At 34.5% G+C, this 27,358-nt stretch overlaps 3 protein-coding genes across 4 annotated transcripts; 2 read left to right on the forward strand and 1 right to left on the reverse strand.

Annotated features, from left to right (window-relative positions):
- Window positions 1-1,627: 1,627 nt before the first annotated feature.
- LOC122599469 (RRP12-like protein) lies at window positions 1,628-8,992 on the forward strand. The gene is made up of 18 exons (XM_043771984.1): window positions 1,628-2,214; window positions 2,561-3,077; window positions 3,173-3,427; window positions 3,517-3,608; window positions 3,726-3,935; window positions 4,018-4,422; window positions 5,214-5,392; window positions 5,491-5,584; window positions 5,696-5,752; window positions 5,966-6,100; window positions 6,165-6,236; window positions 6,731-6,844; window positions 6,928-7,089; window positions 7,267-7,395; window positions 7,543-7,644; window positions 7,726-7,805; window positions 7,989-8,123; window positions 8,270-8,992. Exons 1-18 carry the CDS (start codon window positions 1,714-1,716, stop codon window positions 8,847-8,849), a joined length of 3,819 nt encoding a protein of 1,272 aa, XP_043627919.1. The 5' UTR covers window positions 1,628-1,713; the 3' UTR covers window positions 8,850-8,992.
- Window positions 8,993-9,122: 130 nt separating this feature from the next.
- LOC122599470 (3-oxoacyl-[acyl-carrier-protein] synthase II, chloroplastic-like) lies at window positions 9,123-13,924 on the reverse strand. 2 transcript variants are annotated; one of them, XM_043771985.1, is made up of 14 exons: window positions 13,320-13,923; window positions 12,953-13,173; window positions 12,653-12,859; window positions 12,462-12,572; window positions 12,290-12,385; window positions 12,084-12,129; window positions 11,923-12,002; window positions 11,549-11,617; window positions 11,336-11,420; window positions 10,966-11,120; window positions 10,798-10,878; window positions 9,949-10,008; window positions 9,546-9,708; window positions 9,123-9,330 (listed from the first exon to the last, which is right to left on the reverse strand). In XM_043771985.1, exons 1-13 carry the CDS (start codon window positions 13,609-13,611, stop codon window positions 9,592-9,594), a joined length of 1,620 nt encoding a protein of 539 aa, XP_043627920.1. In that variant the 5' UTR covers window positions 13,612-13,923; the 3' UTR covers window positions 9,123-9,330; window positions 9,546-9,591. The 2 variants fall into 2 exon arrangements, with proteins under 2 accessions (XP_043627920.1, XP_043627921.1); XM_043771986.1 differs by lacking the exon at window positions 9,123-9,330 and having other exon boundaries at window positions 9,390-9,708; window positions 13,320-13,924.
- Window positions 13,925-17,869: 3,945 nt separating this feature from the next.
- Window positions 17,870-26,844, forward strand: LOC122602319 (protein NPG1). The gene is made up of 5 exons (XM_043775016.1): window positions 17,870-18,025; window positions 18,496-18,745; window positions 19,262-20,466; window positions 20,639-20,786; window positions 26,525-26,844. Exons 1-5 carry the CDS (start codon window positions 17,870-17,872, stop codon window positions 26,842-26,844), a joined length of 2,079 nt encoding a protein of 692 aa, XP_043630951.1.
- The last annotated feature ends 514 nt before the right edge of the window (window positions 26,845-27,358 follow it).

The raw sequence follows: 27,358 nt of genomic DNA on the forward strand, positions 1-27,358 counted from the left end.
ACAGATAGTCTTAAAAAGACAGTTATACCTTAAAACGTGCAAACCTGAACAAAATTATATCATATATGATTTTGTATATCTTTTTCACAATATATTCTTAAAATCATTCTTGATTTTGAACTCATTTGCTTTGTCTCAATGTGCTATACAAAATCATATTTTGTATATGATTTTGTATACAAAATAGGTTTTCCCCAATGTATGCGTAAAATCATTTTTGATTTTCAATACTTCATTATTTATAGGATTTTAACACTGTATGAATAAAATCAAATATGATTCTAGGCATAAGAACACAGGTAACTAAAACCTCAATACAAAATCATATTTGATTGTACAAAACAACGTTACAAAACATAAATCTATAGAATCATTATACATAATCAAATATGATTTTACACATACAGTTAGAAAAACAGAAATGTATATAATCTCTATACATAATCAAAGATGATTCTGAACGTAAATATTGAAACGTAAATAATAACAAAGATATATACTTATACTGTATAAAATCATATATGATTCTGCACATATATACATGAAATCACACAAACATATATACTTATAATGTACAAAATCATATATGATTCTAAACATAAAACTACACAAACACGAATGCCTTGAAACGTAAATAATCATATTTGATTCTAAACATACATGTAGTTAAAATATTCAAAAATAATCCTAAAAAATTGAAAAAAAAATAAAAATTAGGAAGAAAATATATTAAAATTACTGGAACACGAAGTTGAAATATCTGTATAGTTTTCTACATCTGAAATTATCTCTCCTTCACCAACTAAATTGGATGATGATGTCGCGGTTGTTGTTGACGAAGCTTTCGCCGGAGATCGACTTGGATTGATTGAATCCACAGAATTCGCTGATGGTGTTGACAGAGCTTTCGGCGGAGATTGTGTTACAATATTAGGATCGATCGATTCCATTGAATTCGCTGATGATGTTTCCGATGTTGTTGACGGAGCTTTCGTCGGAGATATCGATTGATTGACTGTTATTTTCATCGAAGAGTTTTGGAGAGGAAGTTTTTTCGATCGAGTTTTATATGTTTTTGAAAGGAAGAAGATAAATTATAATGTGTGAAATTACTTTACTACCCCTCCGTGTTGTTTTTTTTTTTTTAAATATGAGTCGTGGATTGCTTTTGATCCAAAGGCTGAGATGCAGTCCTTGGGTTTCACCACTTTCTTTGGTTTCTTTTGATCACAACTCATATATATATATATATTATATATATATATAATATAATGTTCAATGTTTTTTAGTTTTCCATCCTTCCTTATTTTAATTGCTGATTATATTTTTATACTAACGATGTCAAATATGAAGTGCGGATATATTTACTAGTTTATCTATTATAAAAGGTTGTATAAAATTCTGATCCCAACAGGTTTAATATCTAATTAGTAAGGGAGTGAGGGCTTGTATTTGGACGAACCTAAGTTCAAGTCTAAGCGGACAAACTTTTTTCTAATATGTTTGAGTCATCTATTGAGGGAGCAGTGAACTCCTTTAACATAAAACTCGGGTCAGGGTCCAGAGTTCGGATATGGGCCGAAGTTGGGTGAGCGCGTGTACAAATCAGTTTTGACAAGGCTAAAACCCTAGCTTAGCAACTACCCATTCCTGCCTCCCTCCATTCCTGCTTTGAGTCAGCGTCATCATCATCCATCCTTCCAAAATTCAATCATGGAACAGCAGCAATTTTCAGCAGCAGATGAAATGGAAAATGAAAGTGGAGACTTGTGCAAGTCAATAATGTCAAGATTTAGCAACTCGGAGGACCCGCAGCACCATGAGTTATGCTCAATGATTGGCGACATCTCACAAGGCCTCAAGGAGCTCAACCACCCGCTCACCCCACTCGCTTATTTCGGTGCAGCCTGCACTTGTCTTGACAAGCTTCTTTTGTCGCCGCCGCCTCCTCATCACAACATTCATGCCCTCCTTACCATTATATCTATGCTTTTGCCCAGCATATCGGCCCCGGTCCTTCGCAAACAATCCGAGTTTGTTTCGGCTTTGATGACGCGTGTTATTCACGTATCCCAATCCCAAACTGACACCGTTGCTTCCGGGTTGAAGTGTATTTCGCATTTGTTGATTGCCGGCCATCGGGCTAATTGGTCCTCTGATGTTTCTCATTTGTTTGGCATTCTTTTGGGATTTATCACCGATTCTCGCCCCAAGGTCGTTTTCTTATACCTTACTTTTGCAATAGATAGCTGGTAAATATGCTCCATTTACTTTTTTTTTTATGTTAGTTCAAATCTATTCCTATAGTTTTGGTTATATTAAGGCTTAGGTTAGCTACCTTTAGAGAGTTGTCTGTAGATTAGCTCATCAAGGTTTCTTACTAGTTCATCTTGATATATACAACACACATTGAAGGATCATAGGTCTTATTGTGGATAATATGTGAAGTGGGTACCCAAAAAAAAAATAGGAAAGCTGCTTACTTTCAGAGGCTATCCTTATATTTCTGTTACTTTTAGAGGATAGTCATGCTGCTGACCGATTGCTGCATATTGAATAGGTAAGAAGACAAGCGCATGTTTGTCTACGTGATGTCATGCAAGGCTTCCAGGGAACATCAGTGCTGTCGCCTGCTAGTGAAGCAATTGCAAGCACTTTTGAGAGGTTTCTTTTGCTTGCTGGAGGGTCAAATACAAACTCTAAACAAGGTTCTAGAGCCCAGGAGGTCCTATATGTTCTGGATTTTTTAAAAGACAGTCTCCCACTTATGTCCCTCAAGTTCTCAACAAAGATTTTGAATTACTTTAAGTCTCTTGTGGAACTGCGCCAAGCTGCACCTACCCGGCGGATTACAGATGCCTTGTATTTTCTTTGCCTTCAACCTGCTGTAGATGTCTCTCCAGAAACACTGGTTGACTTGTTATGCTTGTTAGCGGACTCTGTTGCTTCAAGTGAGATGTCTGGCGACAACTTGACGTTCATGGCTCGACTGTTGGATGTCGGGATGAAGAAAATTTTCTCTATTAAGCGGCAAACTTGTGTTGTCAAGCTTCCTTATGTTTTCAGTATTTTCACAGGTTTGTAATTTTTCTAAATTTGTGTCATAGCTGATAAATATTATATCATGGCTATGCATAGAGGGGTAATTCTGCTTTTAATTTTTGGATGACAGAAATATTAGCTTCTGAACATGAGGAGCCTTTATCTGTTGCTATGGAGGCATTGAAGAGCTTAATACATACATGCGTTGATGAGAACATGATCAAACAGGGTGTTGATCATATTATGGCAAGTGGAAGTGTCAGAACATCCGCACCAACCATTATCGAGAAACTGTGTGCAACGGTGGAAAGTTTACTTGATTATAGATATGCTGCTGTCTGGGACATGTCATTTCAAGTTGTGGCAGCAATGTTCGATAAACTAGGTAATCCTGTTGCTTTTCTCAAGTTCTGTGCAACTATTACTTAGAAACCTGTGAGTGAGAAAGCTCAATCCTTGACCCTTCTTTTCCAGGTGAGTTCAGTTCTTACTTCTTGAAAAGCACCCTTAAGAGCATGGAAGAAATACAAAAGTTGCCGGATGATGATTTTCCTTATAGGAAACAGGTAAACGTTTGGTGTCTGGAAGATTCTTTCTTTTATGTGATTCTTCAGCTTCCTCTTTTATTGAACTTGTTATGTTGCTCCATTTCAACACATTAATTTCTGTTTATGTCTTTGCAGTTACATGATTGCATGGGCGTAGCTATAGTTGCATTAGGGCCTGAAACATTCTTGAAGTATCTACCTCTCAATTTAGAAGCTCAAGATCTCTCTGATGCGAATGAGTGGCTGTTTCTTATCCTGAAACAGAATATCATGGGTGCTCGCTTGAGTTTTTTCAATGAATCTATACTGGATACAATTAAATTCTTGAAGCTGAAATCTGCAAAGGTACTAGTGTTGTAATTCTGGGCCTTTTTCTCTTTCAACTTCATGTTTCATCCAGTGCATTTACACCTTTTGTATGTACCAGCTTAAGGAAGAGGGGCGAGATCATACTGCGGGGAGTATTGATGGACGTGTTTATTCTTTATGGTCTTTGTTTCCTTCATTTTGCAACTATCCTTTGGATACTGCTGAGAGTTTCAATGATCTAGAAAAAGCATTATGTCGTGCACTTCGAGAAGAACCTGATTATCGTGGAGTAATATGCTCCGGTCTGCAGATTCTTATCAGACAAAATAAAAGAATAATGGACGGTGAAAATGAACCTTCTGTTAAGGAACTCTGCATTTGTGAACATCGAGCAGTTGCCCACTACACTTCAGAAGTTGCAGCGTGTAACTTGGATGTATTAAGGTCTTCTGCACGTGAGATATTATCTACCTTATCAGGAGTTTTCATCAAGTCATCCAAAGATGATGGTGGATCTTTGCAGGTAGCTCTTACCATCTAGTGGTCTGCTTTCTATCTCATTAATATGGATGGTTAGATTGTTATTTTGTTTGGGTTCGTATATTTCAATAATATTGCCAATTTTAACAGTTGCTCTTGGGAGGGCGGAGATGTTTTAGATCTTCCCTAGGTTAAGAGGGTGATAGCTGTTGATTCTAAACTAATAGCATTTGTAGCTCCTTCTTTTGCAAGTTTTTTATTTTTGTTTTCATCCCAGCTTAGTTGGTTGGTAGTAGTCAAGGACTTCTTGTATATGCAATTTAGAGTACTGTTATAAAAATTTTATGGCATATGATACCCACTTTCTTCCCACGTGAAGTAGAAATCATCGCTCTTTTTTAACTAATAGCAAGGTCCAAGGGTATTCAACAAGCGGATTATTATGTATTAGCTCTGTTGACATGTGCAAAAAAGTATCCTTGTACAAATTGAAATAGATATTTTTATCTTTTCCTGGTCTGTCTATTGGTAAAAAGTTTGAAGTCTAGGTTTATATTGCACATCATATATGCTGTGATGTAATTAAGACATGCATGTATGTTGTGCTTTTGCTTTCTTCTGTATCTTCAATTTGATTCAAGAGTTTGCTAGAATTCACGGGTGCTTGGTCTTGATTTATCTTGTGCACTTGACTATTCAAATTTCAAATGCTATAATCTATGTCATCTCAAGTGTGCATGTTTATGTTCAAATTCGTGTGCATAAATTGGTTCGGCTTGACATATTCATGGTTCAGCTAAAGCTAGACTACACAGTTAACTTTCCTTTTTGTAGAAAACAATTGGTGAGTTGGCATCTATAGCTGACGGAGATGTAGTGTCGATGTTTTTTAAGAGAACAATGCAGAAGCTACTGAAAGTGACAGAGGAGGCTGGCAAACTACAAATTACCAAAGGCTCCAGATGTATGGAAGTAGACAATTCATCTAATGAAACTTCGCTATCACAAAAAAGGTAACATTCCTCATATGAAAGTTCGTTTTTATCAGTTTATTTTTAAAAAAATCTTGTAATATATATCACATATTTACATTTTTAATTTTGATTTACAGGGCGCTGCTATATGACTTGGCAGTCTCACTTCTACCAGGCCTAGGTCCCGAGGAGGTTGATCTTTTATTTGTTGCAGTAGAACCTGCATTGAAGGTTTGTTGATCCCCATATCTTGATAAGAAGTTGGCTCTGATGACCAAAACTTGTACTGTGCAGTTTGTGATGAGAGTAAGGTTAACATAATTGATGTACTTTTGCTTGTAGGGTACTGAAAGTTCGATTCAAAAGAAGGCTTACAAAGTTCTTTCAACAATCCTTGAGGTATTATATTTTGCACATCAAATAATAGATGGAAAACATGCCAGTTGTGTATATTGCGATATCTTCTGCTAGTTCATTTAATGTCACCTCATAGCCTATTCCTTTTATATACATAGTTCTGAATATATATTTTTTTGTCATTGGAAGTGATACAAACTAATTATTTGAATAATCTTGAAATTTTAATTTTACCTTTTTTTTTCGCTTGGGCAGCATAGTGATGGTTTCATAGTAAGAAAGCTTGAAGTGCTGCTCTCGTTGATGTTTGAAGTGATGCATTCATGTCATTTTTCAGCCAAGCGGCACAGACTTGACTGCTTATATTTTCTGATCGTCCATGTCTCAAAGGTAACAACCAACAGAAGTGCATTTAGTTAAGAGTTCCACTTATGTGCATAAACTACTCTTGCAGGATGGATCGGAACAGATGAAGCGTGAGGTTGTTTCTTCTTTTTTGACTGAAATTGTACTCGGACTTAAAGAGGTAACATCTAAGCTTGTAATATATATATATACACACATATATATATATATATATATATTTACTACTTTATTAAAATTATCACACTCTCTCTCCTAACAATTTTCAACATTTTCTCTCATAAAAATGTCCCTATGCGAAATGACCATTCTACCTTTAATGAATGAATGAATTTTTTTTCTTTTATTCATTAGTTTAAACATCTCTATTTAAAATACCTATAACTAGACCCATCAACTCCTAATATAACTACACTACCTCTTTTACATTAATTATTTTTACAATAATAACCAAACTGCCACACCCGTTAACATATTCCCCGCCGCCAACACCACACGGCCGCTACCATCACCACCCCGCATTGCGCGGGTAAAATGCTAGTGTGTGTATATATATATATATATTACATGATAGAAGTGTAGAAAAATTGCGTGCTCTAGCTTACTTTTGCTTTGTCTAACATGGCTGACAATTTCTTTGGATTTTGTGAATTACAGGCTAACAAGAAAACAAGAAATAGAGCATATGAGATAATTGTTCAAATTGGTCATGCCTGTGGAGATGAAGACAAGGGTGGAAACAAGGAGAACTTGCACAACTTTTTCAACATGGTAGAGAACTTTCCTGAAAGGACATCTTGTGTTACCTTGCATGTGGAACGGTGATTTTCTTTTTGGTTGCTAAACTTGTGTAGGTTGCTGGCGGCCTTGCTGGCGAGACCCCTCACATGATCAGTGCAGCAGTCAAAGGCATAGCTCGATTGGCTTATGAGTTCACTGATCTTCTGTCCACAGCTTTTAGTGTTCTTCCATCCACATTTCTTCTTCTCCAGAGAAAGAACAGAGAAATAAGTAAAGTAAGTACATTTGATTGTGAACCTTAGCTGGTTGAAAACCTTCATCAAGTGAATCAAGATAAAATTTTAGAGCATATGCATTAAACAAAGGAGATATATGATAGAGAAAATTTGGTAGCTTCTACCATTATATGTTTTATTTAGGGTTTAGTTTCGGGACCATATTTTTTGTTGCAGGCCAATTTAGGTTTGCTAAAGGTATTAGTTGCCAAATCTCAAGCTGAAGGGCTGCAAACTCATATGAGGGGCATGGTTGATGCCCTGCTGAACTGGCAAAGCAGCAACAACAATCATTTAAAAGCAAAGGTTAGATTAGTTACTGTATATTAAAACCTTCATTTATTAAGTTAATGATAGTTGGTTTCTAATGCTGTTTCTAAGTATGTCCATAATTGATAAAAGTTGTATCAGAGTATGGTGGCTATAATCGTTGGATGATCATATGTTCTACAGGTGAAGGTGCTCCTTGAAATGCTTGTCAAGAAATGTGGGATTGACTCTGTTAAGGAAGTTATGCCTGAAGAACATATGAAGCTGCTCACAAATATCAGAAAGGTTTGATAATCATTATATATAGATTTAGTTAAAGCCTAATCAATAATTCAATATAGATTACCAGTGACTATTGAAATGCAGACGAAGGATCGAAACGAACGGAAGCATGCTGCTAACACCGAGGAAAACAAATCTCGTCTATCAAAAGCAACCACCTCCAGGTTCTGTCAGACATTAACCATAATGCCATCAACACGTCCTAAAAATGCTCTTGATCCCACATTATTATTACCGCTAAACTTTAAACTTTAAGTCTATTTAGGCCACAAATGGTGTTTGGGTACAAGGTTCTAAATATATCTCTATTAAATACTGTTATTGATAATCAATTTGTACTTTCACAGGATGAGTAGATGGAATCACACAAAAATATTTTCTGATTATGGTGATGAAGAAGACAATGGCAAGTTTGAAGAAATGGATACCAAGACGTTTTCTGGTCGTCATAGCATGCTTAACTCTAAAAAATCTTCATTTAGGTGCGTGCTTGGACACAAATATGTTTCTTACTTCAATTCTATGTTCATGTGTGCAAATAGATTTTAGCGGCACACCCCTTGTGCCTGAAGTGAAAGGGATCTTTTGCTCCTCAGATGAATACGCAATTAAGTGAACAAATCTGCAGGTCCAAGAGAGCAGAGAAGAGCTTGCCGGAAGACAATTATGAGAAGTTAGATGATGAACCTCTTGACTTGCTTGACCGTCAAAAGACAAGATCGTCTCTAAGATCATCTGGGACTTTGAAAAGGAAGCTACAATCCAATGATGAGCCAGAATTAGATGCTGATGGACGGCTTATTATTCGGGAAGATGAGAGCACGTTGAAAAGAGACATGCCTGCAGGGCTGGACTCTGATGCGACGAGTTTAGCAGGTAGTAACGTGTCAGTTAACCCACGAAGAGCAGATAAACGCAGGAAGACAACCAAGTCAGGTTGGGCGTATACGGGTTCTGAATACTCAAGCAAGAAGGCAGGTGGAGATTTGAAGAGGAAGGGTAAGCTTGAGCCATATGCTTATTGGCCACTGGATCGCAAGATGGTTAGCCGCAGACCTGAGCATCGGGCAGCTGCAAGGAAAGGCATGTCCAGTGTGGTAAAGATGTCAAAGCAGCTTGAGGGACAAAGTGTCTCTAATGCTTTGTCCATGAAAGCACTGAAAGTGAAAAAAGGCAAAAAGAAGAGCAACCAGAAGCAACGTGGGTAGTTTGCCTTATTTTTGAAGGGTTATGAAAGGAAGATGCAAGTCTTGGCCTACCATTTTTTATTTATTGGGTCATATTTTGGTTCTGAATGTATACAAAGATACTGAATCTTTTTAAGATGTCATTAGTAGAGCTGTTTTGTTCACTTTGCTTTCTCTGCACCATTCATCTTCATGTAACGTCTAGTTGTCAGATTCTAATAGTTTGGAGATTAAACTGCATTTTATTTGTTCATACAAAATGAAAATGACTATAAAAATAATGACCATCCAACGAACACAATTCAAACAATTGAACATAACATCATTAAAAATTCAACAATATATTCATCTTGGAAGAAGTGACAAAGTACATATGGAACCAACAGTCAAGGTGAAGGTCATCATTAGATGGGATAATACAAGAAAGGTGACAGTTAGCAGCTGTATAATTTGCCCTCAATCTTCCATTGTTTCTCTTTCTCGACCACTGTTTAAACAAAAACTGCAGGAACAATGGAAAAAGCATATCTTAATAGGGAAAATGTGTTTCTAGAACCTGTAGACATCAAAACTACAAATGTTGTAATCTTATTATTATAGTTTCATATAATGTTTTGTCAACTACATGCTAAATGCTAGTAACACTATTTCTCAGTTTGTTTTAATAAACTCGTACATCAAAACTAAAAAAACTAGAGTTCCATGTGTTTTCCTTACAATCCAAATTGCTTGTAGGCATGCTTAAAGTAGTCTGCAGCACCAACTATTGGAAAGGCGCAAATAATATTGACGAATTGTGCCCCCCAAATCCAAATGAATTAGACAAGGCCACCTTGACTTCCAGTTTCTCTTTCTTTGGACCCACCAGTACTTTCGTGTCCTGTGTATGATCGCTATGTTAACACATGAATTTTTCAAGCAAAAAATGTAAATATTCCATTTACTAACAAACGATTAAACTAATACAAATTAAAGAGAGACAAACATCATCTCAATGAAAGGTGTCAAAAGGATCATATTGAATTGATCATAGCCATGGGAAGTTCGTTAATTTGGATGTTGTATATCCTAGACTATAACAATTAAAAAAAGTCAAGAAATAACAGAGAACAATTCATACCACGCCTTCATCTGGATTTTCAAGATTAATATTTGGATGAATCCAACCTGTTCGTATTGCCTGCAAGGTGCCAAAGAAGCATCAAAACCATATCCATTTATAAGAAAAAAGAGGCCTCAAATAGATTAAAAAAAGAAAAGAAAAAAGAAGACAAGTTGACTTGTTTGACCAGCGTACAAAAACCAACGCTCGAAGAATGTCCACATAAAAACCATTAAATTTATCGTGCATATTTTAGACAAACATATCACCACACATTGTTCTTATATCAAGAAGACCCAGTAGATAATGGAAAGCAATGGACTGAGTACCCTTTTCTTAAAAAGGCTAAGGTTAACAGAAATTATGGGTATACCTTTTTAACACAAGTGGTGATACAAATATTTCCAGGGAATAACAATTCACAATGGTCATTAAAACACCCAATCAGTGTGAATTTACCTAAACCATTCCTAGTGTGCTTTTCTAGTAGTTGTACTCTGACTTCCTATTACGTGTTTCATATTGCTTTTCAACCAAATTTCACAACTGGTTACAAGGATTAAGATTATTCAAAGCAGCACAATGGCATGCCACATCTTAGATGGTACTTTATTATTGGGTTAGAAATCAAGTCACATCTAGATAGGACCTAGTACGCATTATAATTTCTACAACCATTCACTAAAATTTCAGCCATGTCATGCAAAGAACCCAATGCACATAATTGTTCCTTCCATGAAAATTTACCTTGCTCTTACTAGATATCACTACTAATGACACCTAACTGTAAAAAACCAGTTAACCTAATCATACTCTATTTCCAGCACATATTAAGGAAAACCAAATATAAAATGAATTACTGCATACCTGTATAGTTGCAACAGCTTCCACAGCACCAGCTGCTCCTAGGAGGTGACCTATCATAGACTTTGTAGAGTTCACTCGCAGCTGCAAACGTTAAAATGTTAATTATGAAGTCAGCAATAGAAAAGACATCGCTTTCACTGAAATATTGATGCTTGTAATTAGTCATACCTCTGGGTTCTGGCCAAAACAATGAAGAAGCGCATGGTATTCCTTAAGGTCTCCAGCTGGTGTTGAAGTAGCATGTGCATTTATGTAGTTCACATCTTCCCTTGCCACCCCAGCCTGAGATAATGCCTTCTCTATGCATAAGATCACACCAGCACCTGTATCAGATGAAAAGGAGGAAACCCATTACCAGACTTGCAAAAAATGCAGTTATCCTGCATCACACACTCTTGATGTGAATTTCTATCAAAGGACATACAGAAGTATATCCAAAATGTTGCACCGTAGTATCTATAACTAGATTGGATTCTGTTCCCCCATCAAATCTTGTATACAGATGAAAACATTTTACACATAAAGATGTAATGCCAACCTTGGGGATGAGGTTCTGTCATATGATAAGCATCACAAGTAAAGCTTCCACCAAGAAACTCTGCATAGATTTTAGCACCCCTTTTCTGTACAATACCAGAACTTAATCAATTGTTAACACATGTGACTAGCATATTGTTGTGTTGTGGTTGACACTAAAAGGATCACCAATCTTTACTTAAAAGGTGAGTAAAACTATAAACTTGAAACAAACCTTGGCATGCTCAAGTTCTTCCAACAATAGGACTCCAGCTCCTTCTCCCATAACAAATCCATCACGGCCCTGTTTTAATTACACAGAAAATAATGTCTTCCAACACTTAAAACATGTACAGAGAAACGGACAAACGGTAAAAAAAAAATCAGTTCACAAGTTTCGGTGTATAACTCATGAAGTTACATACACGAATCACATAGCTTTACGCAGTAGAATAAACAATTTTCAACAGCATAAGTTGAAAACTAAGAGCTTTTTACACATGAAATTCTTCTTTCCAAGTGATGTTCTAAATCATGTTCAGCACGGTAGCTTCCAAAAAGTATAAAGAATACCAAAAATGTTAATCAAATAGATCTTGTAAACATTACCGAATCCCATGGGCGAGATGCTTTAGCAGGCTCACTGTTCCTCTCAGATAAAGCTCTGCATGCCACAAATCCTCCCAATCCTACACCAATGGTTAATGTCTTAGTGTTGATATTCTATGTTAACAGGTACCCTAGAAGGAAAGAATAAAAAAAGCCAATACCTATAGGTATAATGACAGCATCCGAGCCACCACAAAGCATCATGTCCTGCAAGTTTCTTTACACTTTCAGCAGAAAAAAAGCACGTGATAACTAAAATTGTGGATTTTTGTATCTCATATTTAACAAAAGCTACAGTATCACAGACACAACAACAAAAAAAAAAAAAGGAGAGAGAGAGAGAGAGAGAGAGAAAGAAGGTACTTACAGCTTCACCTCTAATGATGTGATTTGCTGCATTCAATATGCAGAAGTTGCTTGTTGCACAGGCTGTAGAAATGGAGTAGTTTGGACCCATCCATCCCTGAAGAATCATATGCAAACAAGCAATTACAATGATGTCCAAGGGTTTAGTCGGGGGATGATTGAATTTAGCTCACCAGGTCCATAGCCAGCATTGCAGAGCCCATATTGGTAGTCGCAAAGGGTACGCAGAAGGGATTCATCTTCCTGTAGGAAACCCTCAAAGCTTCTATGGCATCGTTGAAAACCTAAACAATATATATATATACAGTGAGTAGGTAGTAGAAAAAGATGTCAAGTAACAGAAAACAGAGAAGAAAGATGATACCTTCATACCGCCCATAGCGGAGCCAATAAGAACCCCACATCTGGACTTGTCAAGGTCATGGTCCATATGATGTTGAGTAATGCCGGCATCTGCAAGGGCTTTCTTGCCAGCAGTAAGCATGTAGAGCATAAACCTGTCCATCCTTTTGGAGAGTTTTGGTGCGACCCATCCATTAGTGGAGAAATTTTTGATCTCGCCAGCAATGCGCTGCAAGAATATATAGAGACATCGGTCTGTTTGTGTGTGTGGGTGGTTAATAATACAATCAGAGAATGAAGGAAAGAGAGGGGAGATACATACGGTGGGATAGGTGGAACAATCAAAGGCCTCGATCTGAGAAATGCCACTGACACCGTCGAGCAAATTATTGTAGAAATCAGTAGGGTTGTTGCCAATGGGGGTCTCCACACCCATCCCAGTCACAACCACTCGCCTTTGTTTAGTTGGGGGTTTCTTTTTAGTTATCATCTCCTCCTCCTCCATTGAAGGTTGAATGGCTATAGCCATTATTGCCTCGCCACCTAATAATAATAATAATTTATTATAATATAGTATTACTCATTTATAATATAATAATTTGATCTAGGGGAAGGGAAAATCAATTCAATCAATCAATCAATCAATTTCTAAAGCTAGCAGTAGACAAGGGAAGGGAAGGGAATTAAACCTGAAGAACGAGGACGACGACGATGATGATGATGATGATGATGATGGCATGGAGTTAAACTTAAACTATAACAACAAGAAGACGACGACGACATAAAACCTCCTCCTGCTGCTGCTGCTGCTAATACTAATTGGTTATTACTAATACTAACCGCAGCAGCTTTAGCCTTATTAGCTTTAGCTTTTGGTATGAGCCTCCTCCTGCTGCTGCTCTTGTTACTAACACTAGCAGATGATGAAACGGACATGCAGGCGGCTACTAACCATGTAGCCACAACCGTAGACCCTACCATCTCTAATAATACTATTTCTTATATTTAATTCAGCTTTTCTTCTTTCTCAACCAAAAACTTGATATTTAATCAATCAATTACTCTTCTTCTTCTTCTTCTGTTATATTTGTATGTCGTGGTGGTGGCGGTGACGGCGGACAGAGACCAGCAGAAAATGGACGGTAAGGGGTGGTTTTTGAAAGGCGTTAAATCTGAGAGTATTAGAGAGAGAGAAACAAAGGTGTTTAAAAATAACAAAAATGGATATAAATAAAACACATGTCAACAAGACGACGAAGATGAGGAGGAAAGATATAATTCCATCATATTTATTATTATTATTATTAAAATTCAATTGTTTAGGTTTATGAATACTCGTATATATGATGAATGAATGAATTTCAAACGTATTGTAAAAAATGTAATTTGAAACAGAAAAATTAGTGTGGACGGAGTGAGTGGAAATTAAATAACCATGGCAGATATCTGAGTGACTCCTCTAACACACTTCATTTGGGCCCCACCATCTTCATATGACAAATGTCGCCCACACTTTACAAATCACTTTAATAAACGTTATATTCTTGTCTAACTTACCTTCAAGTTGTCAAAAATAACGTTTTCATCATTTTTTATTTTTATTTTTTTCAAGGAAAACTTCCTCGGGTTGAATACAACTTGACGAGTCAAAATTAAAAAAATCATGACCATTAAGATTATAATCAAGTGTCAAGACCTTTGACTTTAAATTAAGGGTAAAAAAATTTTTAACTTGACTCAAGTTAGGGAAATAACTTGAGGGAATTATCTTCCTTTTTTTATATTGCTTGGTGCCATTATAGTCGATGTTAGTTACGTCACCCGTCCTTTTGACTAACAAAAGGTAGTGATTCCCCGTTAAAGCCCTTACGTGCATTGCACTTTGCACGTGACGATGTTTTCATACTTTTGCATCTAAAACATTAGCTCCTACTTCTCTATGTTCGTTAGTAGGGATAAGATCGGTATCGAAATCATACCGAACCAAATATTACCGATACCTAAAACAACTCAAAGTTAAAACCGAATACCGTACCAATTATATGAATACGATACCAGGTGCGGTATTTCGGGTTTGGTACCGAATAGTACCGTTTTTTCACTTGCCAAATTCCTAATGAAGACTTCCTATAATTTGTATTTTAATGATCTAGAAAATATACCATATACTTTTTGTATAAGAGAACTGTAGGTATACTTAAAAGTTGTCTATAACTTGAATAACGGTATACGAAAGTTGTTCATGTTATGAATGGAACTCAATTTGGAATCATAGGTAAACCATGAATGATATATCAATATATATACATATATATATATAGGGTAGCGATTGTGAGAGAAGTTTCTTAAGGAGATAAATGAGATAAGATTGCTTTTTTTTTTTAAAAAAATTTAGTTTAAATTTTTTTCATTATTACTTTCATTAACTCATTCCAAAAATAAAAAAAGTTCTAGTCCGAATTAGTCAGGTATACATATAAGGGTATGATATGAGCTTCACCATTAAGGATATTAATAAGGGGTAGCTGGTGGTGTGATAGGTTATAAAGGATTATAAGTCATAGAGGTAATCAGTGATAGGGTGGTCTACTTAACGGGCTCCGCCCTTATCCATCATAACTTTGTCATAGACTCACATGCTTCGCATATAGCTTACATGCTACGTCTTTTGAAAAAAAAAAAATATTTTAAATTTTTTTTAGAATTATGTAATAAATGAGAAAATGAAAAAAATTTAAGAAAAAAACAAAAAGTCAAGAAAAAAAGTTTAAAAAATGGATCTTTTCTTTCTTCTTTCCCTCTTTTGATCTTTATCTTGTAGACTTGTATATATATACACACTAGGTCTTTTACCCCGCGCGATACACGGATTATTATAACTAATTGTTTAATTAGTGTTGATTTAAATCTTTTGACGTAGACATACACGGAAACTAATATTTTGTTTAAGTAGTTCAATATGATTGTTTCTTATTTATCTCGTAAACATATGAATATAAATAAAAACAATATTAAATATGGATTAATATATCATCTTCAAAATGTTTTTAAATATGGAAAAGAAAAATGTTTACACTTGAATATATTCAAAAATGTTTACATAAAAACGGAAAAGAGAAAATAAGATGATGCAAAATATACATAATAATAACTTAATAAAAACAAATAAATAAAGCTATATATATATATATTTAAGAAGACTTTTTACTAAAATAAAAATATTTATTATACATTTTTGTAGCAAAAACATAGGTAATGAAACTCGATAAACTTGGAACGAAAACTCAAAAAAAGTTACTACATATCAATATCAAAACTTTTATAAAACTTGTTAGTTATGCTATAGAAATAACTTTATTAGAAGAAAGGATCAACAAACATTCTTAGCTGTCATATCCCTTCCACTACCACCACACAGATACAACAACGTTAAAAACAACACTCTGCATAACATAAATTTGTAAATTATTCATCTAATTAAATATTATATAGTAGTCCTTATACATAGTATAAATTAAAGAAGGGCTTCATGCCATATACGCATGTGGAGACATATGAAGATAATGTTGTTCGAGGTATACACACCCATAGTTGTCGACTCGACTCGAAACGTGACTTGACTCGTAAGAGTCCGGACATTTGTATATACTACATAATATTGTATAATTATATATATGTGACGTATTTATAAACAAAATATAAGTTGATTATTTTAATACATTACCAAAATATCACATATTCGATACATTTAAGTTATAAACTTACAGTTTATCTCCAAATTCGTACTAAAAGAATCAAAAATGCATATATAACCTACAAAATAATGTAACCATAAATATGATAAGTTTATCTCCAAATTCGTACCATAAATAATGTAACCATAATATATAACCATATTATAAAACTACAACAATCATAAGTTTGCGACTCGTACTGACTCGTTTTAAATTCACACCGCGACTTGTAAGAGTCAGGAGAAAAGAGAGTCGTTCAACGAGTCGCCTCGTTTTCGATCTAAATCGACTCGACTCGTAAGAGTCGACTCGTAACTCGTAACTCGTAAGAGTCTCAAATCATAAAAACAACATTTGTTATGATTGACTTTTTTTTAAAAACTTTTTGGGTATATATATTGTCAAAAAAATATGGAGATGACACGTAGGATAAATCCTATGTGGTAACGTTTAAGAATAGCTTTGTCTTGGGGAGGATCGCTTAGAAAGCTAGGATTCCTACTCTTTTAATATATAGATATAGATATAGAGGGACCCTTATTTTGAGAACCCATTTTTTTGTAAGAACCGTGGAACTCCTAAGTTTTATATTTGATCACATATTTTTTTTGTTCATTCACATGTGAAACGTTATAAAAATATATGTTGTAGAAGAAATTTTTTTTCAAAACCTTATATATATAGCCATTTGTCATATGTGAATTAGAAAACGTGAACTAATTCATTTACAAGTTCACAAAAGGCTACTTTGAAGGTTTCTTCAAAAAATTTATTCTACAACATACATTTTTATATCATTTCACATGTGAATGAACAAAAAAAACATGTGAACAAACATATAAGTTAAGAGTTCTCATGGTTCTTACAAAAAAAAATGGTTCTCAAAATAAGAAAACTCTAATATATATAGGGTAACACTCCGGTGAGAACACTTTTAAAATAAGAACGGTGAGAACACTTAAAAACATCATTTTGATGCATTAAAAGTCTATAAAACTAACATAGTGCATAACTAATTATCATTATTTAAGTGTTTAACAACACATTGATCCGTCAAAATTGAAAAAATCACGTTTTTTTGTTGGATGCATCATTTTGAAGAATATGCATCCAAGATGGATGCACAAAACAGAAAACATGATTTTTTCGATTTTGACAGATCAATGTATTGTTAAAGACTTAAATAATGATAATTAGTTATGTACTATGTCAGTTTTATAGACTTTTAATGTTTTAAATTTTAATGCATGTTTAAAATGATATTTGAATATTGAATACTTTTAGTTCTCCCAAACTTTGTTACAGGATCCTTCCTACGCAACCAAATTAAAAACATTTTCCAAAAACAAACCTTTGTCTTTTAACATCTGGATAACATTTTCAAAAAATATTATCTGATTTCTCACATTACTTTTTTCAACCTCCTCAAAATCGACATACCGTGTTTGCCGCTCTTTGATCATTGAAATATATGGTAAATATTTAGGATATTTGATTGAAAAACAATGTCAGGATCAAAGCATGTTGTTGAAAGCGAGGAACGAAAAATTTGCGGAAATGGGGGTTGTGTACAAACAGATACCGTGGAGGCAATGCTTGATGCCGGTAATTATGATCAAGCCGAATCTGCTTTACGTGAAGGTTTATCACTCAATGCAGAGGTTGTTATTCATTCCCTTTTGGTTTTGTTTCCGTATCGAGCACGTACAATGTCGTATTTGTAATCTATGATGATGTGTATTCAACCTTCAAATATAGCTATTGTGTTTGTCCGATATATAATAGTTTTGCTCACAAGTTGTTATGTATCATGAAAATAGTAGCAAGTTGGGTGCACGACATGATAACAATATTCACGTCTCCAAGCATTTCCCTTTTTTCAATAATAAATATACACGTTTTCTTTTCTTTTCTTTTTTGTAGTCTATTTGTTAAGAAACTCAAATAATTAATTACAACTGTTTAGCAGAAAGCATACACGTTATGCTTGTTGCTGATCAACTAAGGATCTTTGGTTGTATGTTTTTTCTTTTTTTTTTTTAAAGTTTGGGTAACCTCTATTTGTATAAAGAAAGAAGTTCTTATGGGGGACCAACAGATGGAAGATAATGGAATATTGTCTAATTTATAGGAAGCACGAGCTCTTCTTGGAAGATTAGAATATCAAAGAGGAAATGCGGAAGCTGCTCTTCAATTATTTGAAGGTATTGATCTCCAAGCTGCTATACAGCGGCTGCACACTGTTTCAACAGAAAAAATACCTAAAAAAGCACGGTCACAATCTGAGTCGGGGCTTTCCGGCCCACAACAGGGAGCCAATCTGGTGCTTGAAGCCATATATTTGAAAATCAAGTCATTTCAAAAACTTGATAGGATAAATGGTACGATATTTGTATTTTTTTTTTTAAGGATTAGTTTCTTGGGATGTAACTATCTTTGACCAAATGTCTATAGTAGGAAAAAACTAAAGTTGTGTGTATTGTATGTAAGCAACTCGAAAAAATGTTTATTGTATGTAAGAAAACATACGTGGCAACCATATACAGGTGCCACTTGTCAGATTTTAATTGGTTGAAACGAAATTCTTACATACATTAAACATTATTTCGAGTTGTTTATATACAATACACAAAACTTTAGTTATTTCCTACAATAGACATTCGTTCAAAATTTCTTACGTTCCAGGAAACTAATCCTTTTTTTTTTTTTAATTAATTTGAGACCAAATTCTCATTTGGCTCACTTCATTTCTTAATTAGTTAGGACTTAGGAGTATGAAAATCATCATGACAAAACCAAGTTAATTTTTTTCAGTTTTGATCAGCAACAGATTCAAATGCTATTGATGAGGAATTTCCATTAGTCTTAACCCTCATTTATTTGACCACTCTTTGTAGATGCTGTTGAAGAGTGTAAGAAAGTGGTTGATGCGATAGAGAAGATATTTCCACAAGGGATTCCTGATGCTTTTCTAGAAACCAAGTTACAAGAAACAATTAGCCGGGCCACTGAGCTTCTCCCAGAACTTTGGGCGGAAGCTGGTTGCTACCAAGAAGCTGTTTCTTCTTATCGACGTGCCCTCCTCACTCAATGGAACCTGGATAATGACAGTGGCGCACGAATTCAAAATAACTTTGCAGTATTTTTGTTGTATAGTGGAGCTGAGGTGGGACCACCCACTACATCTACAAAAGGTGAGGGCACTACGTTCCTGCCAAAAAACAATTTAGAAGAAGCAATTCTACTTTTAATGATTTGCATGAGAAAGTTCTCACTCGGCAAGGCGAGATGGGACCCACGTGTTATAGAGCACCTCACATTTGCTCTGTCTGTCTGCAACGAAACTCATGTTTTAGCAAATCAGCTTGAAGAAGTGATCCCAGGGGTAATTCATCGTGTGGATCTATGGAAAAAATTGGCTCTTTGCAGTAGCCAGAGAAAAACTGCCCTTAACTTACTGAAAAAACTACTTCATAAACATGAAAAACCGGATGATATATTGTCCTTGTTGTTGGCTGCTAAAATTTGTAGTGAGGATGGATCTCTGTCTGCAGAGGGAATCATGTATGCTCAAAGGGCATTGAATAATTGCCAAAAAAGAAACAGACATTTAAGGGGTGTATGCCTTAGAGCTTTAGGACTTTGTTATGGTAAACAGGCGAGTGTTTCGTCTTCAGATTATGAGCGTTCACGTCTCCAATCTGAAGCACTAAAGTCATTAGATGAAGCAGTTTCATTAGAGTCTGAAAACTCGGATTTGGTCTTTGAGTTAGCAATACAATATGCTATGCAACGCAACTTGAATAATGCTTTAAGATTAGCTAAACAGTATATTGATATAACCGGTGGCTCTATGTTACGTGGTTGGAGACTGCTTGCTTTGATTTTATCTGCACAGCAACGGTTTCAAGAGGCAGAGGTAGTCACTGATGCTGCTTTAGATGAAACAGTGAAATGGGATCAAGGACCAATTTTGAGATTAAAAGCCAAGCTGAGAATTGCACAATCACGACATTTGGATGCTATTGAAACTTATCGACAGTTACTTGCATTGATTCAAGTCCAAAAAAAATCTAATGGGCCACTTCATAGTACACACCAGGTTTGCTTTATTTTTATCCCTTCTCGTTTCTTAACATATCCAAAAGCATACATTAAACAGAAATGTTGTTTTCCTTGAAGAGTTTAACCTGTGTCCCTTTTGATTGGCATCCTATATTTTTTACTGTTATGGACGATGACCAAACCAGTCATTTCACCATTGAATATTGTAGACCGAAGATGATAGGGTAAACGAGTATGAAGTTTGGCAAGGTCTAGCGCATTTATATTCCAGCCTTGCACGTTGGAAGGATGCAGAGATATGTTTGGGAAAAGCTCGGGAAAATATAGAATGCTCATCAGAGACATTGCATACCGAGGGTAAGATTTAATGCTTAAAATTTCAATAGTACAAACCTCAATTTATCCATTTAACACAACTAAACCCAAGGTACCAAGGTACTAAGATTGCACTCATAGATGACCAAACTCATTAGCTTTCAAATCATACTTTTTTATTCAGTTAATTGCATCGTATCATTTATCTTATGTAAGTTTAAGTGCCTATCGCCAATATGATTCATCAAAATCATTCTCTTTTTAGTATATAAAATAGTATATACACTAGGTTTTTGGCCCGTGCTTTGCACGAGTAAACACAAATTTGTAACGAATAATTCAACAAAAAGTCAATATAAAAAAACAACTTTCATCAAAGAATGAATATAACTTTTGTGAAATTCAAGTAAAATGTAAAGAAAGCATAAAGTAATAAACATTATTATAAATAAAAAAAATTGTAAATATCATGGCGGACAGAGTATTTTCTCACTCTTCATCACTTTTTTCATCATCCCCTCCCACAAGCAAGGATTGTTTCACCACTCACCCCTCACCAGTTTGTTACCCACCCCATAGGTACCTATAGGGTGGAGTGATATTCCACCCAGTCACTCACAGATTGTTTTCTCACTTCTCATCACTTTTTTCATTATCCCCTTCCCACAAGCAAGGATTGTTTCACTACTCACTCTTCACCACTTTGCTCCCATCTCATAGCCCCATAGGTACCTATAGGGTGGAGCGATATTCCACCCAGTCACTCATCGGTCACCACTTTGCTCCCTTGTACTCCATCCGTCCTCAAAGAATTAAACATGAAGAATACAAAAACATAAATTTAACTTAAGTTAAGACAACATTTTTCGCATTAACCCGTTATATAACAAATACAACTTAAAGGTTTGAATGCCAAAAGAGGATACATCTATACTACTATATAAAAATTATAACCCATGTTGAAAGTTGAGAATAACGGGACACGCGAATTGATCAATGTACCCTTAATGAACTAAATCACCACCAACCCTTAATACTAAATTACATTATTAGTCCCTTATATTAGAAAATATGTCTACTACACCTTTTAAATCAAACATCTTTACATAAATTACCTACACCATATAACGTCATTAGCACCATCACCATCCGTTGCCGCTAGCCCTCTATACCATAATTGCCATTGTTGCTGCATGTGCGGGTACCTTGCTAGTTATAAATATCATTTTTTGTATAATTTAGAAAACAATTTTAACCATCTCACTCTTTTATATAATAAATTGGTTGCAGAACACACAATTCCATGTGTTTACATACACTAACATTTTTTAAATTATCAAATTTTTTTATATAACATGTAATAATTTGAATCAAATGGTAATAAAGAAGACCATTACAGAGTGAGCAATAAAAAAAGTATCAACAATTATCATCTTAATTATCAACACATAATAACATATTTTGCTAAAAAAAGTATTGAAATGGAAGAGGTCAGACGTAATCAATAATTGTGATTGAGCTCTCTAGGTAGATATGGTTAGGACAACATATTCATAAAGTTTGCTCACTCATTATTAAAAATTTGATGACACTTATAATATTAATGGAATTTTTTATAGAAAACTCATGTTAATACATGGGGGTTAAAGGTAGTTATAAAACTAAACATAAACTCATATAATTATATATATGTGTATATATATATAGAGAGAGAGAGGAAAGATAATTGTAGTACACATAAAAAAAATATACAAAAGTACACTCCACAGCCGTTGGATCAAAGGTTTGGACGGATCAGATCAAGCCTTTCTCTTCCTTCTTCCTCCTTCTCCGGCTGCTGCGACACCTTCTTCTTTTCCGGCGAGACTTCCGCCGCCAGCCACCACCTCCTTCTTCTCTGGCGAGACAACCACCACCGCCACCATCATCTCTGACCACCCCAACCACGACGTCGGCGCCAGCAGCAAGGGTTTCGCCCGTACCGTACCAAACCGTCACCATCTCTTGGATCGCCGCCCATCAATCCGTACGATTCTCATATGCATCCCTTGACAACCAGTTTAGAACGGATGAGAGCAATGCCCATACCGTATCCACCCAAAAACGAACTTGATTCTTGCTGAAAAGTCGCCGGAGATGTCGCCGGAGGTGGTGGCGGAGGTTGTTGTAAGTCCCCTTGAAGCGGATCGTTAATAGTTTGATCCCGTTATCCAGAGGTGCGGAATCCCTCTCTATAACGTGGTGATTCACAACGAAAGCCCCTAGATCACCTGCTGCCTCGCAGATCTTCTTTGGGCTAGCGAAACGACCTTTGACCTGTTAACCGGCACAAAAAATGCTTGAAAATTCGACAAATGTTCGACCTAAACTCTGTTAGGGTTCTGGTATTTATAGGAAACACGATCTGGGCTTTCAGTGAGTCAGCCTCGCATTTTCTGCCCAGCTCGACACCTTTATGAGGTCGTAATTGTGTCCCACCTCGTATTTTTCCTTGCAAATACGAGGTCGTATTCCTATGTCTTGCCTCGTAATTGACCCTGCAATTACGAGGTCGTATTTCACATAGCAGAATATTATTACACATTCAATACTTAAACTTAATCTAGCATTCTATTCATAATACAAAGTTCATTAATGACAATCACATGACAAAGACATATTACAATATAAGCCTAAACAATCTAGACTGCTATTGACATAGACGTGCATTTAGAGTTGTCTCGCCTGTGAAGAAGGAAGAAGGAGGAGGTGTCGCGGTCGCTGGAGAAGAAGGTGGTGGTTGGCGGTGACCGTCTCACCAGAGAAGGAGGAAGAAGGAGTGTACTTTTTGTACTTTTTTTCGTGTGTACTACAAATAACCCACATATATATATATATATTATATATATATTTTATGCATCCATCTTGGATGCATATTCATCAAAATGATGCATCCAACAAAACACGTGATTTTTTCGAATTTGACGGATCAATGTGTTGTTAAACACTTAAATAATGATAATTAGTTATGCATTATGTTAGTTTTATGGACTTTTAATGCATCAAAATGTAGTTTTTTAGTGGTTTTATTTGTTCTCATTTTAATTTGGTTCTCATTTGATTGTCACTGAGAACAAATGGGAACACTAAATTAATATTATTGGGTTGAATTGAAAAATTATAAACTAACAAATCAAGAATAAGTATTGTAGTGTTTTAGCAAAAATGTATTAGCCGACTTCTATCAAACAATAAGTATTGTCGGCCAGCAAGATATTAACTATCAAGTAGATAGATCAAATGGCATTGTGTTTCATACTATATGACAATGACCGCGGGTTCGAATCCTAGAGGTCATGATCTTTTTCATTTTAAGTTGAAAGCATTTAACTTCTATATACATGTGGCATATGACGCTGACATGGCATTGATGTGTCGACACGTAAGACAAAAGCTGATGTGGCGAGCTTGGAGATATGCCACATAAGCACTGGGAGATAGAGGATTATATTATATTAGGTTTTTTACCCGCACGATATGCGGCTATTTAAAACAATCATTTAATATAGTTTTGACTATCGTTCTAAAATAAAAAAAAAAAGTTTTGACTAATGTTATTAATTTTGTAATGTGAGGCTATTTAAAATAATCATTTATCAAAGTTTTGACTAATGTTATTTATTTTGTAGATATAAGATTAAAGATAAACATGTATTAAAATTTAATCACATAATTAAAATTATCAATAATATGATATGAATCGTTTCTTTTCAAACTTATTCATGAACATATCTTATAATCACATACACTCAACCTAAGTCCTTAAAAAATTCATAAAAAAATCATTAAAACTCAACATATTAGTTTGATATTAATAATAATATAATAAAGAACTGTAGTCTGTAGCATTAATATAATATTTAATATTGAATTATAAAGCTGTAATTGTGATTATATATACATAAGATTTGATCATTTTGATGGAAGATTTTTTTTTTAATCTAAAACTTTCTATAAATATAAAATAGGCTATAAAATATTGTTAAAAAAATATGGAGATGCCACATGGGATAAATTCTACGTAGCAATTTTTTAGAATGACTTTTAGTTTGAAGAATGCTTTAGAAGGCTTGTTTAACTACTACTTTAATATATATATATATATACTAGTTTTTACCAGCACGATGTGCGGTTGTTTAAAAAAGTTGTTCATTTATGTTATATTAGTATAAATAATAATTTTTAACAATTATAACTTATATCTTAAGCATATTATATATATATATACTAGGTTTTTTACCAGCACGATGTGCGGTTGTTTAAAAAAGTTGTTCATTTATGTTATATTAGTATAAATAATAATTTTTAACAATTATAACTTATATCTTAAGCATATATACATAAATCTATATTTATCGATAATGGAAATAATTATATATATATATATATTTAGTATATCTATCCAAAGTATAATTGTTATTATTTAACTATTAGTCGATTAATAAGTAATTATAATTATTAATTATGTAAGACATATTATACTTCACGCAATATTAATAAACACAAAATTAAATTAAATTGTAATATAATGTAAGACCACAACAATCTCTTATTTTTGCAAAATGATATGTAATCCATTAGAATTTTATCATACCCATTCAAATAAAATATTTTAATGAAGTTTACATCATCAAATAATAAAAATTCGTGAAAGATGAAAAACTTTAAAGATGACTAAAAACAAAATTAAAATTACAATGAATTGAGTAGGTGAAGAAATATTTGTTTTTAGGGTAGGTAATATCACATTGCTAATTATATAATTAATATTAATATAATTAGAGCAGGGCAACAAAATGTTTGCCTAAGAAAAAGAATATGTCACGTTAGATAATATCTTGAGTTTTTAATGTTAAATAATATCTTTGAGTTTTTAGTTTTATTTCATTTCTTTTTCTAATTAAAATATTGGCTAAAATTTTATAGAAGTGCCACCTAGGATTAAAGCTTATGTGGCAATGTTATAAGATAGTTTTAAGTTGAGGGTGCTTTAAAATCGTCCGGATTCCTACTGTTTTAATAAATATATAGATATAGAGATAAAATTGAGTTTTCTATCTTTAGCTACTTAATAATGATTAATTAGTTAATAGTTAAAAATTTAATCAGCTATACAACACATATGTATAACCTAGTATAATATATAGAGGTAAATTTCAAGATTACAAGTTCTTTTTCTAAAAAATAAAAAAAAACCCTATTAAAAAATAAAAAGTTTTTATACCGAGATTAGTCATATATATAGGTTGAGTTGAGGTTAGGCTTTTTGGTAGATAACTTTTGAGGTTATGTTTCGAGGTATCTCGAAATTTTGAGTACAAAACAACTTCTCAAGCAACATACTGAATATACAAAACTCAAAAACAAAGCTTGTGCAAAAATTATGAGTATTTCAACCAAAATAACTCATTGTGCTCAGTTTAGTGTAAACATATGTACCAGTATTATCTTTAGTTCACCCACTATAAATCTTTTTTCATATCCTTTTATGTGTTTATTGTTTTCATGATAGTGCAACTATTATTATCAAAAGTTTTAAAGTTAATCTCTATAATCAGTACAAAAGATAGTATGTAAAACCTATCATATTTGATAGGTTCACAAAATGCCATGTTTGTATTTATTCAAACCCGGGAATTTCCTTTAAAGCAAACATCAATATGACTTTCATTTTTCATTCATTCGTACCAATTAAATGTACCTTCATTTTAATCATACCTCAAATCTCTTTGTTTTGTTAGGAACTATATACCAGAGACGAGGGGAAATAGATGATGCATTGGCCTACTATGTTAATTCTATATTAGTAGAGGCAAATTATCTACCTTCCAAGATCAGTATTGGGGCTATAATGTCAGATAGGGGGTTACCCATGTTACCTGTGGCACGGACCATGCTCTCAGATGCACTTCGGCTCGAACCAACCAATCGTATGGCTTGGCTTCACCTGGGATTCGTGCATAAACTCGATGGGCGCTTATCAGATGCCATAGATAGTTTCCAGGCTGCTTCCATGCTTGAAGAATCAGATCCTATTGAGAGCTTCAACTCAATTCTTTGATCACAAGGTTAAACATTAGTACATATATTCTTTTTCATTGTTGTAATTATCTTGTTAGCAGGAAGACATTTGTTTACCCAAAGTAGCAAATTGTATTCTGATCATATCACCTCTTGTAGGTATTTGTTATTGATCTGATATAAAATACGGAATAAAAAAGGGTTACAATATATAGAATGCATATATAGCTGCCCTATGTAATAAAACACTCGACCAAACTGTCTAATATATCCCCCCCCTTAGGGCCAGGAACAACCTGTAACTTGGACCTCAATAACTCAAATCTTGTGATAATAGAGGCTTTGTGAAGATGTTGGCAATCTAATCGTCTATCTTAATAAACTGAATATTTAATTTCGCTTCAATCAGCAACCTGTTCTCGAACAAAGGGCAACCAACCCAATTAGAATCTAAATAAGCATGTATGGGTACCAAGCGGACGTCCCAAAAAGAATCTGAAAATGCATGAAGAAGGGAACCAGATTTGTGTATGACAAAAAGACCAAGATCATGG

The sequence above is a fragment of the Erigeron canadensis genome, chromosome 5 (assembly GCF_010389155.1).
Source record: "Erigeron canadensis isolate Cc75 chromosome 5, C_canadensis_v1, whole genome shotgun sequence".
NCBI classification, from domain to species: Eukaryota; Viridiplantae; Streptophyta; class Magnoliopsida; order Asterales; family Asteraceae; genus Erigeron; species Erigeron canadensis.

Coding starts and splice junctions, on each gene's coding strand:
- LOC122599469 (XM_043771984.1), top strand. CDS start 1,714: ATGGAACAGCAGCAATTTTCAGCAGCAGATGAAATGGAAAATGAAAGT. Junction 3,428..3,516: donor AGCAATGTTCGATAAACTAG/GTAATCCTGTTG, acceptor CTTCTTTTCCAG/GTGAGTTCAGTTCTTACTTC. Junction 8,124..8,269: donor TCTAAAAAATCTTCATTTAG/GTGCGTGCTTGG, acceptor ACAAATCTGCAG/GTCCAAGAGAGCAGAGAAGA.
- LOC122599470 (XM_043771985.1), bottom strand. CDS start 13,611: ATGGTAGGGTCTACGGTTGTGGCTACATGGTTAGTAGCCGCCTGCATG. Junction 12,003..12,083: donor TGCTGTCATTATACCTATAG/GTATTGGCTTTT, acceptor CCATTGGTGTAG/GATTGGGAGGATTTGTGGCA. Junction 11,121..11,335: donor GACAGAACCTCATCCCCAAG/GTTGGCATTACA, acceptor CATCTGATACAG/GTGCTGGTGTGATCTTATGC.
- LOC122602319 (XM_043775016.1), top strand. CDS start 17,870: ATGTCAGGATCAAAGCATGTTGTTGAAAGCGAGGAACGAAAAATTTGC. Junction 18,026..18,495: donor GTTTATCACTCAATGCAGAG/GTTGTTATTCAT, acceptor TCTAATTTATAG/GAAGCACGAGCTCTTCTTGG. Junction 18,746..19,261: donor AAAACTTGATAGGATAAATG/GTACGATATTTG, acceptor CACTCTTTGTAG/ATGCTGTTGAAGAGTGTAAG.